The sequence below is a fragment of the Macrotis lagotis genome, chromosome 7 (genome assembly GCF_037893015.1).
Source record: "Macrotis lagotis isolate mMagLag1 chromosome 7, bilby.v1.9.chrom.fasta, whole genome shotgun sequence".
Lineage (NCBI taxonomy): Eukaryota > Metazoa > Chordata > Mammalia > Peramelemorphia > Peramelidae > Macrotis > Macrotis lagotis.
The window spans coordinates 25,872,805-25,894,576 of record NC_133664.1 but is presented as its reverse complement, the minus strand read 5'-3'; the positions used below and the strand labels follow the sequence as shown (position 1 = coordinate 25,894,576).

The window sequence follows — 21,772 nt, the reverse complement described above, 5'->3', positions numbered from 1 at the left end:
AGGTCAACAAGATAGTGAACTAGATTGCCTAAGAGCCCGACTGAGGCCCTGTAGCAGATTTATGGAAGCTATGATGCTAGACAGGAAGGACAGACAGTGTGGGATGCAAGAGCTACTTTGATATTCCTAACAGCTAGCGCATTTTTAGAGCAGCCCAGGCACAAGGGAGAGTGCCCTGGACCTGGAATCAAGACAGTTCAGTTTCCTGAATTCAAATCTGGCCTCAAACACTTAACAGCTGTGTGACCTTTGGCAAGTCACAACCCTATTTGGCTTGGTTGCCTCATCTGTAAAATGATCTGGAGAAGAAATGGCAAGCCACTCCAGTGTCTTTTCCAAATAGTCATGGAGGGTAGGACACAACTGAAAAACAAAGGAACAGCCCTTACACAGCTCTTTAAGGTTTGCAAATGTCATTTTGCTTGATCCTCACAACCCAAGAGAAAAAAGGGGCATTCTGCCTTGCATCCCAGAGAAGTTGTCTTCAGGTCTTCAAGTCTCCCATGGTCAGCACCCTCATATCCCAGGCACCACCCGAAGCCATACTTCGGCTCCCCTGGAGGGCCGAGCAAGGGGAGCGGAACCACAACAACACTGTGCACACTGGCTGCCACACTGGGCGATGACTGGCTAGGATGAACTTATGCATCTCAGCAGCATGGTAATAATCAAAGACAATTCTCAAAGATGTACTATAGAAAATACCATCCCTATCCAGATATATGGAGTTTAAATGCAGAACAAAGGTTATCATCTTCAATTTTCAAAAGTTATCTTATACATTATGCTTTTTTTTTTCATTTTTTCACATTTTGATCTGATTCCTTTCTCACATGATTAATATGGATCTATGTTTAGCATAGTTATAAATGTGGAGCCTATATCAGACTGCTTTCTGTTGGGGGAGGGGGAAAGGAAGGGGGAGGGAGAAAAATATGAAACTCAAAAACCACTGAAATCTACTGATCCATGTGGTTGGAAAAAATAAATAATTAAACAATTTTTTTAAAAGGATAGAAAATCAAAAAAAATAATTATATGAGGCATTAGACACATGGCTATACTACAAAACATTCAAACTTTCAATCATTTTATTCTTCCAGGAAAAGAATGGAAGAACTATGAGCACAGGAAAATACTTTATATTCCTAGTTCTACTAAAAAGAAATCTAAGTGTCCCTTATTTAATTACAATGTAATTAATTTATCTTAAAAAAAACTATTTGAAACTATGGAAAGAGTTCATGGCCCAGGACTTTAAATGGTATTATTTATTTAAGGAGAAGTTCACATTTCAATCTGTTAACAGTATGTTATGGCTATTTTTAAACTTGGAACTAGAGAAGGTGCTTTTCTTTTTCATTCTTTTAACACTAGGCATAAAAAGGAATACTAAAAATAGCTACAAGGAATCTCCATAACAACTAAACACTTTTGTAGTCAACCTTAGACAAGTAACAAGTGAGAGCAGTGTAAGACTAACTAAAATGAGGAAATAGTAAGGCTCTAAACTAGCATATGTCTTATTTTAAAAAATAAAATTTGACAGTTATTATTTTCATCAAAATAAGTTGATTAAATTTTAATATACCAAACACTGTCCTTTCAGCACCTTACAAGATCACAAAACTAAGTTTAACAAAACAATTCAAAACATCATCCCTATCACAAATTCATTTTTTTTTAATTTCATCTTTTCTGTACCAATTTGGACAAAGAAATAAGAACAATTGTCATCCAAGTTCTAATTAGTCCTTATTAATTTTACAGTCTAATAAAGATACTACAAACAATGCTCACTAGATAGAAGATTTATTCATTTTCCTGGAGATCAGTTGCACAGCCAAGGACACAAAGTATGAAACTATTCTGGGTCAGTACTGATAGCTCTGACTTTTTCTTCATATTTTACCATGAAACATTCAAAGATATGTTTAGAAAAGAGAAGGGGAAAACCATATCAAGAGCCCCTCCCAAGCCATGTACGTACAGATTGCTTCTTTTCCAGGTAGACCCTCTCCATAGTAAGGTTTAAGAATTGTCCTTGCTTTTAATACTGTAATGTAGTGAGTATCCTGAATATCCCAGAGGCTCCAAGTACATGTCTGATTGAGGTCACTTGGCTTTAGAGATGAATACTACTAAGTTGCTCTTTATTCTACAGCCAATCACTTTCTTCTAAGGCTCCTTAATCTCCCAAGCCAATAACTATAATACACACAGTGTCAGAGAATAAGCGATATAGCAAAACACTTGCCTTTCTTCAATTCCAACTCAAAATAACAAAAAAGAATGTTGACACTGTAGTTTCTGCTTAAATTTTTCTAAAGTATTAACATAAAACAATTCAAAGATTGAATAATTTTAAGGGAATCATTTATGAGATTAAGTCAGTGTAGTTTAGGTTTCCCTTTCCAAAAATAAACCAAATATATTTAGACCATTTCAACAGGGTATATAGTATGAAAAACTGACTTTTTATTTGAAAAGTTTATTTAAACTGACAATTAACAATCATTGTAATATTAAGAATCACCTTTCTATTCAGGACCTTGCAATACCAGCTGAGTATGCATTAGTCTACGGAAGTAATTTTCTATAAAAAATAATTGAGTAGACAAAAATAAACATCAAGCATAATTCACAGAAAATGTTAAAATTAGAACAACTTACAAGAAGTATATTTTGGGTATAAATTCATTGCTGATATTGCATCCTTATGGAAACTACTAACCAATGCATGCTTTATTTTTTTCCTATTTTTTTTTAGGTTTTTGCAAGGCAAATGGGTTTAAGTGGCTTGCCCAAGGCCACACAGCTAGGTAATTATTAAGTGTCTGAGGCCGGATTTGAACTCAGGTACTCCTGATTCCAGAGCCAGTGCTCTATCTACTGCACCACCTAGCCACCCCTCACGCTTTATTTTTTTTAAAGCAAATTTTTTTTTAATTCTACAAATTAACTACTTGTTACTGGACAATCTTGTAGTAATATTCACCAATAAAATGCATTCAGTGAATAAAAATAGAAATGCTGCTTTAAAGTGAATTTAAATTGGCACAAAGCATAATTCACTGTTTATTTTACCTTTCAGTACTCTACTCACAACCCTAACAATTTTGACAAGAGACAAATATATCTATGACCTTCATGTACAAAAGTAAAAACATTTACAACTTCAACTTCTCCAAGAACCAAAATGCCTAAAAGTATCTTTTTATTTCATTAATCTTCGATACTGTGTATTTTTAAAAGGGCATATGCTACAATCATGAAGAAAAGTAGGACATTTAATGACTAAACATGAAATACTGAAGACTTTCAATCCAGAATCAAGATTTACATAACAGCAGTTGCAAATGTAATAATCAACTGAAATGCCAACTTCTATTATAGCCTAAAATTCCTAGAAAACTTTTCAAACCACCTCTTTCAGGCAATAATTTCATGTTTTCCTTTGTGCACCAACATATGAGCTTGGGAAGCCCAGGAAGGCCTTCACATGGGATCTTTAATGGCTTAAGAGATTTTGCCACAGAAACTAAACATCAACTTGTAAAGGCTTACAAATAAGTCCTATGACTTACATACTTTGATTTAGAGGATTAAAACAAATGGGAAAAGCTGACTAAAAAGCAATTTAAATACGAATTTCCTAAATTTAAATGTCATTTGATTCACTATAAAAAAATCTATTACCACTACATTTTAAATGCACAGAAAACTCTAAGAACATATACTTAAATTCTTATTAATATTTTACAACTACATATTTTCCACCAATGAAAGACAAATATAAGCTTGTTTAAATAGAATGAAACCAAGCATTTGCTAATTTATACCAAGGATGGTTCTGAAACACCACAATCTATTATAATAAAGAATTTACAACAGATTTTTAATTTAAAAAAAATCACAATAGTGACGGGGGGGGATTAAGGCACATAAACATTTTTCAAGACAGTTGCTATATTGTCTCTGACGATTACAAAAGTAGTTATTCAAGTTCCCTTCATCTCCTAATCATTACTCTTCTACAGATATAGAACAAAACTCATTTAAAATGGCTTCAGAAGGTCAGGGATTTGATAATCAAGGAATAGACCTTAGACTTTATGCTAAAAAGCCTACAATCATTTTTAATAATTACAGGTTGTCATTTAATATCCTCAAATTTCATAAAGATATATTTTCCATACTTGTGTTTTGTCAAAATGTAATTTTAATTGCTTAAAATAAACTCACATACAATCAGTTGTGTTAAACTGCAACTGGGAAAAAAACAACTAATTAGTAAGACGACATTCTTCATACAATATGGGAATACTCCTAACTTGGAATAGATTTTTTTAAAGAAAGGCTTTCCTGCAAGTAAAAGGATAACACCACTAACTCTTTTTTTTAAGTTCCAAAATTTTTCCCCCTCTGTCCCCTCCCCATCCACTGAGAAGGCAAGCAAAATGATACCATTCATTATATTGTAAAAGCATACAAAACATTTCCAATCTTAGCCATGACTCCATTGATTCTTGACTGGAATGGCATGCTTTTTTATCCCTTCCTAAGCCTCCATGCCAATCTGGGGTGAAAGAACTCACTGAAACAATTATATATCCTTCCTTAGACACCTCACAAGACCTTCCTACTTTATGATCCACAGGATACAGTCTATGGTCAGGAAGTTCAAAGCTAAGTGCTCCTATATGGAGAGAACACTTGGATTCTCAGTTCTCCTACTCAAATGAGTGAACATAATTGAATTACAAAATTAAAAAAGGATTCAGCACTTCCTACCTGCCAGGTAGAGTTAAAGAACACAACTGAAAGAGACTATCCTCCGCTTAGACTCAGCCCCACAAAGGCTGGTGAGGACGGAGAGTCACAGGGCCACAAACCCATTCCTAGACTCATCAGATGACTGCATCCAGAGGAACAGCTGCAAGATGAGAGGAGGGAGCATGGGATGTCAGGGCAGCTGACAAGATGGCTGTGGGACACGGCTGTTTGGTCTGGAGCCAGCTAGATCCAAGACTAGTCAAGCTTACACTCAAGATCACCTCCTCTGCAGAGATGCCTCTCCTCAGGAAGAAAGCTCCAAAGATGAGCCACTGAACTTTCCAGGAACTAAGGACAGGGAATCCTGGAAGTCAAGGCTGTATAATTCTAGTCCAGGAGGGAAGAAACAAAAGCAGCAGTAGCAGCAAGGCCCATGGTCAGCTAGCCTGTGTGGATGACTTTTGTTCAAAATGAACTACAAGTCTCATAGGCAGCTAAGCTTACCGGGTCCAAAGGAACCCATAATTATCTTTTCCCTAGTCTTAGTCTTTTACATTCTTTTCTCCATTCACTTCTCCTCAATTCCTCTTGCACTCACCACATTTCCAATCTACAGCTAAACCTTGTCATGTCTAATATTTCTATATATCCTCCTCTCACTGAGTCACCCTCTTTAATAGTCATATCTGGACTATTTCCATAGTGTTCTGATTGGTCTCCCTGCCTCCAGTCTCTCCCCACTTCAAACCTCAAACATTCTCCACTCATAGATTTAATAATGACTTTTCTCAAGAATGGGTCTGACCAACCCTCCCCTTACTCCATAAACCCCAGTAACTCTCTATCACATCCAGAATCAAAAGGAAGATCCCCTTCTTGACATTTAAAGCCCTCTACAGGGGCTGCTAAGTGGTACAGTGAACAGGGCACTGGCCCTGGAGTCAGGTGGACCTGAGTTTAAATCTGACTTCAGACACTTAATAACTGCCTAGCTGTGTGACCCTGGGCAAGTCATTAACCCCAACGCCGTAAATAAAAAATTTTAAAAAGGGGGCGGCTAGGTGGCACAGTGGATAGAGTACCAGCCCTGGAGTCAGGAGTACCTGAGTTCAAATCTGGCTTCAGACACTTAATTACCTAGCTGTGTGGCCTTGGGTAAGCCACTTAAACCCCATTGCCTTGCCAAAACTAAAAAAAAAAAAAAAAAAAAAAAATGTAAAAAGTAAAAAATAAAATCCTTCACAATCTGGCCTTTCCTTCCTATCTTTCCAGTTTCTTTTACTTTAATCCCCATTCTCAACCATCAAACACCAAATTCCTTGCATATAGTGCTCCATCTCCAATCTCCTAGCATTCTCACTAAACAAAGCCAAAAATGCTCTCCCTACTCATCTTCACTAAAGTAAAATAACATACTATTATTAAGTGCCCAAGACTAAGGGCTTGTTCCTGGCTTTCTTCAAGATCCAGTTAAGATTCCACCTCCTGGAACAAGAAGCAGTTTCCCCATTAGAATGGGAACTTCTTCAGTTTTTTCTTTCTTTGTATCCTGGCATGCAGCAGGTACTTAATAAATGCTTACTGACTGCTGAGAAAAGATAACAAGACCAGTTTTCACCCCTAAACAGGTCCTGGGTTTACTGAATTTTGAGTCCTGCCTGTGGTTGCTTTGGCAATGCCAGACCAATCTGAGAGCCTTCTATGGTCTGTGCACTAGAGGTTCCCAGTCCCTGTTCCAGAGAAAAGAATTATCAATTCAGATTACATTTTTATTACTTTTTTGATTTGACACATCATATTTCAGATTTATAATCAAATTTAGAACAAACTTAGTCATCTTCATATGAATTGCTGAACAGAGCCCAACTCGAAGATAAAGTTCAAAGTAAAAAAAAAAAATTGGCTAGAAAAATGAGCACACAAAAAAAGAACTTATGCTACTATGGTGACAAGGAATCTCAAGATACAAACTCAGAGGATAATGACTTTAAAACATCTACAAGCAAAGCCTCAAAGAAAAAAGGAAGACTGAACACCACCCCACACACACACACAAAAAAAATTCCTGGAAGAACTAAAGAAATTGTTTTAAAAAGAACAAAGAAATCATTTTTAAAATCAAATAAAAATGGAAGAGGAAAAACTGGGAAAAGAAATTAGAGTAATGTGAGAAAATTATGAAAATATTATCAGGGGCGGCTAGGTGGCGCAGTGGACACAGCACCAGCCTTGGAGTCAGGAGTACCTGGGTTCAAATCCGACCTCAGACACTTAATAATTACCTAGCTGTGTGGCCTTGGGCAAGCCACTTAACCCCATTGCCTTGAAAAATCTAAAAAAAAAAAAAAAAAAAAAAATATATATATATATATATATATATATATATATATATTATCAACAGATTAATAAAAGAACTTGGTCTACAGTTTTCCCTTCTCTATTTTTGTTCTTCCTTTGTTAAGTATAAAAGGCACATTTGTGCCACAAAAGTAATCTTGTAGAACTCCTTCCTTACCTCTTGTTTTTTAGATAAGTTCTACAGTCTTAGATTAATTTTTCTTCAAATATTTGGTAGAATTTGCTTATAAATCCATCCAGACCTAGGGACAGGCTTCACACAAATAAAGGAGGATTCATTACTGCTGCATAGGCCTAAAAATGACAATATGACTAAATGAATCTGCTACCAAAGTATAATTTTATAGAGTCAGAAAATAAAATTAATCAGGAGGAATAAGAGATCAAAAATACGAAGGAAATTAGTGAAAAAATGTAAAGGAAGAGTTTCTAATAATACTAGACCACACACTATATTACAAAGTGATAATCATCAAAACAACCTAGTGTAGGATAAAAAAGAGTGGTTGTTCAATGAAATATATAAGGCACACAATATTCAGAAGCAAATGTGCACACAAATCTAGTGTTTGATGAACCCAAAGATCTGAGTTACTGTGGCAAGAACACACAAAAACTGGAAAAACTGGAAAACAGATGGAAAAATCTGGCAGAGATTAGACACAAGTCAACATCTCCCATCAATATGATTTAGACATAATGGGTGATATAAGCAAATTAGAGAAATGGAAGAATTTACCGATCAAATCTATGAATGGGGAAGAAAGAGTTCATGACCAAATATGAGATAGAGCAGTTCACAGGAGATAAAATTAAAAATTTTTTCACAGATATAATGAACACAGTTAAAATTAGAAGAGAAGAGGTAGGGAGGAATTTTGCAGCAAGCATTTCCCAATTGATAAATGTTCAAAGCATATGAGCGGGGAGTTTTCAGAGGAAGAAATCAACCTATCAATGAAAAATGTTCTAAATTACTAATAACTAGAGAAATCTACATTAAAACTCTGGAGGTCCCTTTCCCACTCATCAGATTGGTTAAAATGACAGAAAAGGAAAATGACAAATGCAGAAGGGAAATGAGGAAATAGGGGTATATGCTGATGCACTAACTAGACCTGTGAACTACTAGTCCAATGACTCTAGAAATCAGTTTGGAACTATATCCCAAAAGCTATAAAATTCTGCATAGCTCAATAATATTAATACTAAAAGAAAAAGGGAAAGAACCAATATACACAAAAATATTTATTTGCTGAGGTGATAAAGAAGTGGAAAATGAGATGAATATGATGAAACAATATTACATTAGAAGAAATGATAAAGGGGAGTTTCTGGAAAACCTGGGACGATCTACATGAACATCTGTTGTAAACTTAGGTGAACAGAACTAGAAGAACAATTTACACAGTAGCAACAATGATGTAAAAAATAGCTAACTCTGAAAGACTTAGTAATTCTCATCAAAACAATGATCCACCACAATTCCAAAGGACTCATAATGAAAAATGCTATCCCCCCCCCTCCAGATAGAGAATGATGTACTGAGAACACTCTGAATCATTTTTTTCTTATTTCAGAACATGACTAATATACATGTCATTCTTCAATTGATAAATGGTCAAAGGATATGAACAGGCAGTTTTTCAAAAGCAGGACATGACTAATTAAAAATGTTTTGCATGACTTCATATGCATAATGAATATTGTAGGACTTGTCTTAATGGTTAGTGGAGAGAGGAAAGAAGAGAAGTTGGAAGTGAAAATAAAAATAAAACTGACTTTTTTTAAGTTCTTGCTACTTGGGGTGGCTAGGTGGCACAGTGGATAGAGAACTGGCCCTGGAGTCAGGAGTACCTGAGTTCAAATCCAGCCTCAGTCACTTAATAATTACCTAGCTATATGGCCTTGGGCAAGTCACTTAACCTCATTTGCCTTGCAAATGTTAGCTACTTGAAAAATAAGAGGTGAATTACCCTGTGTCTTGGTAGGATGCTCTCTGGATTAGTGTATTTAGTTCTGAATACCATTCAAAAAGAACACTGTTAAGTTATGGAACAAAAAGTGAAAGGCAAACTAGATGGTGGAGGGGTTTTAGTTGATATCCTACAATATAAAGACCAGATGAATTATGAATTATTATAAACCAGATTATGTTTACAGTAGCAAAGATTCAGAGGGGGAACTCAATCTGACTCAGCAATATAATGCATGTAACAACTAAAGAGCTAAAGCAGTCTTAGACTGAATTAATTAACTTCTAGAAATACGGAAGCAACAGTCCCTCTATACCCTGCTCTCATCAGACCCCAAATGGAGGTTATGTTCAGTTCTGGACAGTTCAGTTTCAGGTGACTGATAAACTACAGAACTGTCCAGAAGGCATGAAGTCTATGTTATAAGAGGAGAGAGATGCTCCTATCCTGAAGAAACCAAGAGTCAATAAAAATATTCATCTTCAAGCATATGAAGAGCTGTCACATGGAAGAGGAACTAAATGTGCTGCTCTGCTTAACCAAAGGGCAGAAGCAGACTCAACAGTAGAAATTTTGATGACGGAAACTGAGGCTTAAGGTCAGTTAAAATACCTATTAACCAGTGGTATGGACCAGGAAGTGGTGAATTTCCCCCTTCACTGGAGGTTTTTAAGCAGAGACTGGAGTAACTGCTATAGTTATGAGTTGGAATAATGATAGCTGAGATCCATTTGAACTTTAAATCCTGCTATTTCTTGAGCAAGCATTAGAGAGAACTTGATAAAAACTACTGGGTTAAGTTTGAGCATAGCACCACCTGGTGAACAAATCACTCATTTTACTTTGCTCAACCCTTTGCCCCATTTAAAAATGTAGGATTTTGTATTTTTTTTAAATATCCCCCATTTTCTTATTTGTAAATATGCTCTAAGTCACTAATATTATGTATTATCTTAGGGCGTTTTTGCATTTTTATCACCAGTCCTTCCAACCCTGTGCATGTTTAAGAGGAGACTGCCTGCTCTCTGTAAGTTTAAGGGAAGTGCCCGGGTGGGCTTCTTTCATTCTAGTAGTGCTAAACCATTGAGGATACCTAGAGAGGGTCATGTGAAGCCTGTACTTGGGTCACATTTATATTTACAGCAACAAACATTTTGAACACTGACACAAGAAAACCCCTCTGTCCAATGTAGTTGGTTGCCTGTTCTGCAATAGGAAGTCTTTGATCACCCAGCACATTGAGGGGTTGGCCAGAGAGCCAGCATGTAGCAAAGGGGACACGAACTCGGGCCTTTCTAACTCCAGGTCTGCTAGCTACAACAAGCTGCCTCCACACAAAGAAAGTACTTAGTATAAAGATCAATTCAAAACTAAAAGTTGTCTTCGGTCTCATTGATATGATATGGACTAATACCTAAACTAATGCAGAATTAAAATTACAAACTTAGTAAAGAAATACAATTAAGTCTCCAATACCAAATTACACATTAGAAAAATGTCACAACCGCTGAAGGATGAAGGGCAAACATCCTCTTATCAATCAGTCCAAAAGACCAGTCAGTCTGATCTTTCATAAATAAATAAGATAATTTCCACAAACAAATTGATCCAGATTCGAAGAGTAGAATCCTACCGCTGACAGAATGGGCAACATAAAGAGGTAAGGAAGACTTCTAGCCAAGATAGCTGCTGGAACAGACATGCAGTCCAGCTAACCATGTAGCTCTACTCAAGCAAAAGCCTAAAAATAACACCAAACTATCCAATGAAAAACTACAATTAAGTTACTTCATACACCCCAGAACTGCACAACAAAACAGGCCTTCTTGCCTGTGGATTAAGAGTCAATATAAATGAACGTGCCAGAAGTCCCCCAGGTACCAAGAAGAGACACCACCTGCAAGCCTGTTTCAGAGGCAGCAAACCACAGGATGGAGCGTCCATCACTGCAAGGAGCAACACTCTCACTAGGAGAGCGCAGGACCACTGCCCTCTGCATGGTTTTGAGATCCCAGGGATGGGCCAGATCAAGGGCTCTGAACCTTTTCAAAGACCCTCTGTGTGAGTCTAAACCTGAGAGCAGATGTCAAGGCAGGTAGGTTCCCTGGCAAGAACAAACAGACCACCCTTACTATAGTAGGGGGGCAGAGCCTAACCCTCCCTTCACAAAGCCCCAGTTCAGGAACTAAGGTTGAAGTTAGGAGTAAATAAAAAAGACCAAGCAAGACAAAAAAATTGTTAGATTCAGAGACACCCAAAAACCCAAACTATATAGGAAACTATATAACAATATAAGAAACTATATAACAACTACAGAGTAAAGGGGAATTTTTTTTCCCATTCCATTCCCTTGAAATGAATGAATTAAAAGAAATTTTAACAATGAAATAGTTTCGATTAAAAGTGAAAATATAATAGCTTACCATACAAAACAAAAAACCAACTTTTTCCCAAGTAACAGACTCCGTGGAAAATTGTAGCATACCAAACAGAAATCAATGACTCCATGAAACAAATTTTAAAACAAATTTGAAAGACTTTTTAAAAAAATTAAAACAAAATTAGAAAACCACAAAATTGGAAGGAAAAAAAAATCTTTGCAGCAAATTTCTCTATAAGGGTCTCATTTCTACTATATATAGGAAACTAAGCCCACCAATTGGGGAATGATATATGAACAGAAAACACCAACAATCTTAATACCGTTTTTTGATTTCTTAAAAAAAAAAAAGGGAAATAGCACCATCTAGAGGACAATTGTCACATTTTCACCATAACAATTACTGTCAGAAAATGTTAAGACAAGTCTCCAATTCTTGCCAATTTCACTTATTCTGTCACCAGATTCAAGAAACTTTGTGACAATGCAGTTTCATGAAAATATGAAATTCAATAATTACACACAAAGTTTCTTTTATCCTATTATAGCTGAAAGGTCAAAAAAAGGACCTCAAAAACAATTTAATCTAATCAATGTGGTCTTTTTCAGCGTGAAGTATTCAGTCGGCTAAAAGTTCCCATTACTGATAGAAGAAATTATGTGATTTTATTTCATGGTCACCATCCTTCTCATACATTAAAGAAAGTACAGGGAAGTAAAATTCATTCTTCCCATAATCGACATATTACACATTCACACTTTAGAAATATCACTTTGACAGAGAAGCTAGGTCAAGACTAAGAGGCTGTATCACTTACTAAGTTGACAAATAGCATCAATCAATTCGTTATTAGTCTATTAGAATTAAAAGGTTATTTAAAATATTAACTTGATGAAAAAGCTTAGTTTCCTACAGGATTCAAAGACTGATGGAAGATAAATTTTTTCCAGTTAATGTACCTAGTCCCAGTATCTTAGAAATAAACCAGACCTTAGAAATGAAAGAAACCTTGCATTGATAAAACTACCTGTCTGTCCCCATTGCAGAACAGCCATAGGATCTCCTAGCAGAAATATTTCTCCAGAAAAGAACCCCCACCCCCAAAGAGGAAGGGACCTAGCAGCACTTGGGACTGAGGTGAGACACTGCTGAAATCCAAAGAAAGCCAGCCCTGAATGGGGGAAATTGAGGCATACAGAAGAACAGGTCCAGGGAGCCCAATTGAGCAACCTACCAAGAAAATTCATTTTTGCTGAGGAGCACCATGAAAACAGCAGGGGAAGAGAAAGGGCACATAGTCATTTTTTGTAACTGTGGTTCTAACAATGACATCTGAACAAGTGTCTTAGTTTTATGCTACTTGTGTCTATTGGCTAATTATTAAAGATTGATCCATTGGACAGGGTTGTGAGTGATAGCTTTGAGAGTTGAGGGACATAGTACACCAAAGGGTGAAGGGAATCACACTGAGAGTACCCAGAAAGCCTCTGTAAAGACTAGCAGGGTAAATGAGATAATCTAGGTATCTTTTAATTCTATATAATGTTCACTTTGGGGGTTTTCCCCAACATTTAGATATTAATCATGTTATCCTAGTAACCCCAATAACCAAATCAAAAAAATGCCCCTTTGTATTTCAGTGGTCTCTGCCCTACCTACCAACAGAGCTATCCAGGATTGCCCATCCCAGGACCTGTTATCACCCCCCCCCTTCAACAATCCCAGGACTGAAATTCAGAGGCAAAGCTCTAACCCAAGTTGGCTTAAACCTTCTACCTTCAGCCCCCAGAATTAGTAATAGGCCCTTTTTTGAGTAACTCAGGATCTGAAGAGCAAGGAAACCCTGGAAGGTAAAAAATGCCCTACCCACTGAAGTAGCCAGAGCACCACAGTGCAAGGTCAATAATGAGGCCTGCAGGCAACTCTTCAGCTAGAGGAGATCCCAGGGGAGTTCAAGGAGAATCCAGCTTTTATGACTACGTTCCCATAAAATCACAACCTGGAATTCCAAGCCAGATCTTTTCCTAAGCCCAACTGGGCTCCTGGGTTTCAGCAAGCTTGCTCTGGGCACTATCATTGTCTCTAGCATCACATCAGCATCTTAGGGGACTAGCCCTGGTTTCTATTTCATGCACCGCACCCCAATCCTTGCCCTGTAGTTCAAAGACTTTCAGCTTCTGTTTGGTTTGAACTGGGCCTCTGCTCCCCAACCCTGCCCAGCAGCCCGAAACAGAGTCTAAGACAAAACCTTTCTCTCCAAAAATGAAGATTTCAATCATTAGAGTAGACCATAGTGAAGTATTGAAAGACTTCCAAAGAATGGTCAGTAATAAGGAATGCACACAGCCACTGCTCCATGACACTGTGACCCACTACCAAAGCTAAGGATCAAGTCAAATAAAGCAATATACACATGAAACCACTAATATTATTATTCTAATTCCTAGTCTTACTGTAAATTCTTGAAAAGAGGGAAGCAATATTAATTAAATGTATAAGGACAATAACATGGGTTATCCTGCAAAAGTAGAATACTGTTTAAAATGTTGACTCCCACAACGAACCCTTCTGTTTCAAATTTATAAAAACATTTCCTATTATAGGCAAAAATTTTAAATTTAGAATTTAAGATCATTGATGAACTTTTTTAAAGGTAAATAAGAGTTTAGATGTTCAAACTCAATAAAAATAAGCACCTGTTTCTAAAGACCTGAAACTCTCATTTGTAATATCATCCTCCATCTCCTCCCCATACTCTGAACGCTCTACCCCTCCGATCTAAACCCATGGATAGAAAGTGACTTCAAACAACAAGTGGGGCAGCACTTCAGTAATCTGCAAAATGATAATTTCCAAAAGTCGAATGCTCTTAAAGTTCCCAAGTGAAGCACATTAGATGATTCAGATGTTCACTCTACTGACACACGGGTATCAGCAACTTTTGCCTTGATGTGGTGTCTTGATGACAATACAGATTAGTAGGAGATTCAGTCATCTGTGCTGATCAGCCCTGAAACAGCAACAAAATATTAAGAGTCTGCCAGTCACAGAACAGAAGATGAAGCATTTTCTTAACAAGTTTTCTAAATAACTTTTAAATTATTAAAATTAAGCAAATCCTCACAATGAATTTGAGCAGTACCCAAGAAGAGGAAAGACTCATGCTAATAGCTCATGTGCCAGACAAATACATCATTTTTTCAGGGTTTTCTAACATCAAACAACATGCATCATTCATAAGAATTACCAAGAATGCCAACTAGTTTTGTAAAAGTAGTAACCTTTTGTCCTCTGGTTTTTTTATATATCAAAATGTTTAAGGGAAGAAAAAGAAAAATCACTACAACCTGAGCAAAGAGTAACCATGGCTTTGACTCTTCAAGTCAACTGCAAAGATGAGGTAACCACCTTTTAACAGAAAAACAACTTCAAATTACACAGTGGCATCCTCAAAAGCATTATCACTTCCAATGGTAAGATGTGGCCAAGAAAAGACTCAAAGCATCAATAGAGTTGGAAAGAAAGAAAAAACTGCTATCAAGAAGAACAAAATTCAATAAATAATGTAATGACTCCAAGCAAAATAATGGAAATGCAATGATAGGACTGTGTTGATTTTTATACACATTATAAAAACTGACATAAGAAGCATCAAATATATAAATGTAAAAAAGTCAACCATACAACTAGAGCAATAGAGGTAGACAGAAGGCCTTAGTGCTAGACTGATACTCACAAATTAGTCTTTTAAAAAAGAAAAAGACTCCGGTATACTTAAAGGGGAGATTTGCAGAAAGAAATGGTCAAGAATGACATAGGATGAGAAGGTACAAAGAGTTAACTTTACAGTTAACTAGGATATAGACTCTCCAAACCAGGAGATCAAGGATTCAGAGTATTCTTTATTCAGTTCATCAAATATCTATCTACTATGTGCAAGAAAAGGTCCTTTCCCTCAAGGAACCTAGTAAAATAAAACTAATTTTTATAATATTTCTAACTTACAGAATGAATGATGTAGGGCATTAATTCATCTTATCAGAAACAATGAATTCAAAATAGAATAAAACCCACCTCAGATAAAATCAACTAGGGAGCAGTTATTTCCAGCATACCTCTATGCGAACAAAAGGAGAGAAGAGCAAGTTTCTTGGAGCTGTAAGTGTAGATCAGGAGACCATCAAACATGGGAGAAATTCTTATGGTCTGAAGTTGAAAAAGGCTGCATTAGAAGGAAAGAAGAACTCAAAACCAAGAAAGTACCACAAAGTGCTTTAAAAAAAAAAATCTGTATAAAGGTTATGTGAATAATCTCAGGATCCAGACAACTGACAACTCCTAATTATTAATAAATTACTTCTATAATATACCATATAGACTTTGGAACTAAAATGAAATTCCTTTGAGAAGAGAGAAATAGATAGGTAGATACACACATAAATATATACATACATACATACATACAAACAACAGTGAAAAATAACACCAATGACCATATAATCAAATTTCATACAAGGACAGATTTAGAAAAGGAGTGTAGCCTACATTTCAAACTAATAAAAGAAAAACCTTAAAACTCTTCACCAAAATTTTTCAACTAAAACCCAAACCAATATATATTTATTAAGTGCCTAGTATGCATGAAACAATGGAAATACAAAGAAAGAAGAGGGGTGGATTTTTCATGAAACACTTTTCGAAGAAACTATCTAACAAAAAGAATGCCGCATTATACCTTTCTTCCTAGGCCCAGGGGCATAAAGATAATCACATCAAAGCAAATAGCCAGAGAAAATATTACTAATTTTTTCTTTATACTCTTATAGAAGGCATTCCATCATCATACAATTGTAAAACCAAAGGAAGTGTGGAGATTGCAGAAATAGGAATTTTCAAAAAATATTTTCATTTTTCTACATTCCCATGTGGAGATATAGCCAATGCAGAGATTCAATCCGATCTAAAGGTGTGGCCTTAGAAGATATTACCTGCCTTTCTAGACCAAAAATTCCTTGAGAAGAGCAAGTGTTTTTTCTTTACTTTATATTTCAACTCCTTGTATATGGTAGGCACTGAATAAATATTTGCTGAATTGAAAATACAACAAAGGAATTAATGGACAATGACATTCCTAGAACCAGAGAGAAAGAGAAACAGAAGAAAATTATAACCAAGCCTGAAACTTAAAGAAATTCAAGAATAAACTAATTCATAAGACTCATAAAACAGACCAATAATTCTTTAAAATTAAAATAACTTATTTTGTTGGAAAATGCTTGGCAAATTGATGAATTTTTTTCAGTAATATCTGCTATCACTTTCCAGATTTGGTTTCACACTTTTCCTTGGCACTTTTGAAAAAAAGACTTCTAAAAGAAGTGACTGTACAATCAAAAACACCAAGTTAGTCATGTATGTAGAATAATGGCGATTTGAACAACTTCATCAAAAAAAAGGGATAAACCTCTTCCATCTAGAATGTAGGGCAATTATCATCAATGTACTAAAACTCAAATTCTAACCTAAAGAACCGGAATTCACAGCAGTTATCTATGTTAGGGGAAATGTGAATCTGTTTTGCATAAAATGTCCAAGTTACAGCTTATATATACACTAGGTCATCAGCTCTTAAACAAATGTCAAATTCAAGAATAATCTAGGTTGCAACGTATAAAAGCATCAAAACTGTTGGCTTTCTGGAAAATGAAGTATAACTGGGCAAAATGATGGTTCTGGTCCGGTCTAATCTCATCTCAGCTCTTCCTTTAGGTTCACATCCCTTTTTCTTTTTTGGTTAACAATATGACCATCTGCTATTAAGAATGAAAGCTCATTAACGGTAAATAGCATTGCAAACACAGGTTGATACTAATCTGTTTAATATAGTCAATTATATTTAGTATGTCCCTGAATTGTCATCTTACCATGAAATAAAATCATTGACTGAACAAGAACAGGTGAAAATATCATGGTTATCTTCTTTTATGTGGGAAAATACTCCTACTTTATCCCAAGATTAAAAAAAAAAAACCTCAACCAAGTACTTGGCCTAGAAAGCTCTATCTTTGATCCTTATAAAATCTAAGGCAGCTACAAAAGGTTTGGTTGACTGAATGAGTAAAAGAGACATTGACAAGTTGCTTTCTGCTGAAGGAAACAACACCGGAACACCCGTTTCTTTTTTATATTTTGCCACTCGTCTATCTTATTTTAATTTCAATATCGCATTTGTGGCAAGGTAACCCGACAGGGAGCAGAGACGAGGAAGCCTGCCCCCCTCAGTGCTGGATGTTGACAGATACGTGTCCCCAAGTTTCGGGCAGAGTTGTCTAACAGCAATCCTTGGGCCTGACTCCGGGCTCGGCGACCCTCTAATGCCAGCTGTGCCCCCCGACAGAGGGGCACATTCATGCTAGGAAGAGGTTAAGGGTATCGCCGGGAAAGCTGGATGCTGGCACCTCAATCATCTTTTCCACCTGGCAAGAGAATTCCCCGAGTCACACAACGCTCACGAGCCACGAGAATAAGAGGGGAAACCCTGAATTTTCACAAGCTAGTGCTCCAAGGAAATGGCTCTATGGAGGCTAAATGCCCCTGTGCCGCCTGTCAGCCCTGCGCCAGCCTCCCCCTGTGCCCATCCCTGTGGCAGAGGCGCCCCCTTCACCCAAGGCGGCTCAGCATCCCTGGGGGGCGACCCCCGCCGCCGCCTCCAGCACCTCCGGGGGGACCAACCCAAACTCCTTTGGGGCTGCGGGCGCCCCCCGCGCGGGGCAGGGACCCCCGCGGCCAGTCCCTGTGCCAGCCCCGCGGCCAGTCCCTCTGCCAGTCCCTCTGCCAGCCCCGCGGCCAGCCCCTGTGCCAGCCCCCCGGGCACGCTCCGGCCGCTGCCAGGCGCGGCCGCCCCGAGGGCCCTGGGCCGCCCGGGCCGGGAGGGGCCGGCGGGGCCCGGCCACCCACAACGGGGCTCCCCGGGCCGCGGGCGGCCTCTCCCCGGCGGAGGGGTCGCGGGGGCCCCCGGGCAGGGCCGGCGGGGCGCGGGCGGGGGGCTCCGGCCGCACGCGCCCCCGCCCCCGCCCACGTGTGCGGCCACAAAGGCCGCGGCCCCCGCAGGGCACGTGCGCCCCCCGCCCGGGCAGGTGGCGCCGGCCCCGGGCCGCCCCGCCCCGCCACGCCGGCCGCCCCGCACACACACACACACAAAGGGGCCGGCGGGGCCGGCGGGGCCGGGGCGCCTGGGTGCGGCGGGGCCCGGCCGGGGGAGGGGCGGGGGTCGTTACCCGGGTCAGCAGCGGCCGCATCTGCTCCCCGGCCCCGTCCGCCTCCATGGCCGCCCGGCCCGCGCGCCGCCTCGCTTCGCCTCGCTCCGGCCGCCGCCGCCGCCGCCGCTGCCGCTGCCGAGAGCGCGGGGGACGCGGACGAGCGCGGGCGCGGGCGGGGGCGCGGGCGGGGGCGCGGGGGCGCGCAGGCGGCGGCGGGGGCGCGGGGACGCGGGGGGCGGAGGAGGCCCGGCCTGGGCCAACGTGTGCGGAGCGCGAGGGGAGGAGGGGGCGGGGCGGGGCGGGGCGGGGCCTGGCGGGGGCGGGGCCGGGCCGGCCTGGCGCGCAGGCCCCGCCCCCCGCCGCCCCGGGCCGCACAGCCCCGGCCCGACCCGCGCCCGGCGCCCGAGCCGGACGGACGCGCCAGCCGGCCAATGGGGCCTCCGCCGGCCGCCCCGGCCCCGCCCCCCGAGACTTCCCGGGCCTCCGCGCCCCCGGGGCCCGCCTGGGAGGCCGCCCCGCCCCCTCCCGGGCCGCGCCCCGAAGGAAGCCCTGGGGCGGGGGGCGGGGGGCCCCGGGGCTCGGCGGCTCCGCGAGGCCGGCGAGACTCGAATCCAGGGCCTGGGCCTCTGAGCCACGAGCCGGAGCGCGGAGCAGGTGCAGCGCGAAGGACGGGGGGCCGGAGCCCGAGGGGGCCCTTCCCCGCCGCGCTGCCCGGGCCCGCCGCCCCCCACCGATGGCACGGGGGGCTCCTGCTTGTAAGCCCCCCCGGGCCCAGGTCCTCCCAAGGGGCGCCCGGAGCCCCGTTCCGGGGGGCCCCGAGCGGCGGGGCCCGGAGCCTCGGCTCCCTCGTCCGCCGCCGCAGCTCGGGAGACCCCCAGGGCCGGGCCGGGAGGAGCCCCCCGCCTCGCCCCCCATCTTTGAGGAACGCGCACTTGATGAACAGTTTTGCGCCTTCTGAGAATACAGTGGATTCGGGTTTAAAAAAGATCCCAGCCCCCCATCACAAGGATCCCCCCCACAGCCTGCTGCCGGCTGCACTTGGGGGGCCCCCAGGACAGCCCGGGGCTACAAGCGCCGACACCCCGTTCTAGGCGCTCCATCAGCACCCGGGGGAGCCCAGTCCACACCTGCACACCCCAAGTCCACACGGCTTGCGCCGCTGTTTCCCGCATTCTGCCACTTCTCTAAACCCCGTCAGACTTGAAAACATTAAAACAGTCCAGACAGCTCAGCCTCGCACACCGAGCCGGGCCCATTCCTGGGGGGAGGAAGCGAGGCCCAGGACACCAGCGCCGGACCCCGGGCTCCAGGGCCCGGCTAGGGCTGCCGGGGTCACGGACCCGGAGCTGGACCCCGAGCTGGACCCCGAGCTGGACCCCGAGCTGGACCCCGAGCTGGACCCGGAGCTGGACCCCGAGCTGGAGCTGGACCCCGAGCTGGACCCCGAGCTGGACCCCGAGCTGGACCCGGAGCTGGACCCCGAGCTGGACCCCGAGCTGGACCCGGAGCTGGACCCCGAGCTGGACCCGGAGCTGGACCCCGAGCTGGACCCGGAGCTGGAGCTGGACCCCGAGCTGGACCCGGAGCTGGACCCCGAGCTGGACCCCGAGCTGGACCCCGAGCTGGACCCGGAGCTGGACCCCGAGCTGGACCCGGAGCTGGACCCCGAGCTGGACCCCGAGCTGGAGCTGGACCCCGAGCTGGACCCGGAGCTGGACCCGGAGCTCGCCCTCCCATCCAAAGCCATCATTTTGCTGAGAAACCGAAGCAGGGCCCCTAAGTCCCAGGTGGCTGTTTATCTCACTCTTCTGATCCCATTTCAAAATGGTTTTCCCGGCAAAGATCCTGGACGGGTTTGCCGTTCCTTCTCCAGCTCATTTTACAGATGAGGAAACTGAGGCAGATGAAATTAAATGAGCCCCAGGCCACACAGCTAGTGACTGGGGCTGGATTTGAACTCAGGGATTCCTGCCTCCTCCGGGCCTGGCACTCTTTCCTCTGGGCCACCCAGGTATGCAGTAGGGTGTTAATTGAATAGAATTGAAGAAGTGAAGCATTTTCACCATGGTCACTTAAAGTAACTGATAGAAACAGAATTGGAATCCAGGCCCTCCAAGCTCCAAACTGAGCACTCACTTTACTGGACCCACTGTCCCATAGAACTCTGGTGGAAATTCCCACTGGGTGATTTGGCTGAGTGACCTCCTAGAAGATCCAAGAAAGGATCTACTATCCCCCCAAAATGCTAATTCTGAAAACTCCATCAACATATTAAAGATATTTGTTTTTTCTGCATGGATAGAGAAACTGTCTGCACTGGGTATTCTCTACAACCATGGTGTCACACTCAAATAAGGATCCCTAAGGCTCATGTTGACTTAGAAAACCATATATTAATGTTATCTATTTCATTATAGTCTTATTTCTTTTGATAAATATTTCCCAATTACCTTTTAATGTGATTTAGTCTGCCACAAACCTCTATTCCATAATGTTATTTTACTGTACTTTGCAAATCCCAAGGTGCTGTGTAAATGCTAATTTATCATTATTATTCTATACCCAATAAAATCACATGCAAAAATGAAAAGATTTAAAATGGAAATAGCAGACAAATACATACCAACATATAAATGGCTGTCCCTTCTTCTAAGCAAGTTTTTAGAAAAAAAAGATAATGTCTTATTAGGGTAGTAGAGATCAAAAGCTCAGCAGACCAGAAGGGAGAAAGGAACAGGAAGGGAGCCATCCAAACTTGGCCCATGTCCTAGGTCAGCCAGCATCAGCCTAGGTCAAGATTTATAATAATAATAATTAGTGTTTATGCACCATCCTCACAAGCATCATTTCAAAGAGATTAGGCTACCGGGGGAACACAAGATGTGTACAGAGATAAGGCCCAGATTTGAGCTCCAAGTCTCACTGGTATACTTCTTGCCTGTATGACTCTGAGATTTGTCACTCAAAGAGCCTCAGTCTCTTTATATAGAATAGGGAAAATATTCCTTGTTCAACCTACCTA

At 41.4% G+C, this 21,772-nt stretch overlaps 1 protein-coding gene across 13 annotated transcripts in view; it reads right to left on the bottom strand.

Moving 5' to 3' along the window:
• Positions 1-18,829, bottom strand: part of SLC4A7 (solute carrier family 4 member 7) — a 105,465-nt gene extending 86,636 nt beyond the window's left edge. For 12 of the 13 annotated variants that reach the window (XM_074195648.1, XM_074195651.1, XM_074195654.1 and 9 more), the window contains exon 1: positions 18,769-18,829. In XM_074195648.1, coding sequence (XP_074051749.1) covers positions 18,769-18,816 — 48 coding nt within the window. In that variant the 5' untranslated portion in view covers positions 18,817-18,829. Of the gene's footprint in view, positions 1-1,990; positions 7,106-18,768 lie in introns of those variants that run through there. The other variant, XM_074195649.1, reaches the window with a different exon arrangement.
• Between the last annotated feature and the right edge of the window lie 2,943 nt (positions 18,830-21,772).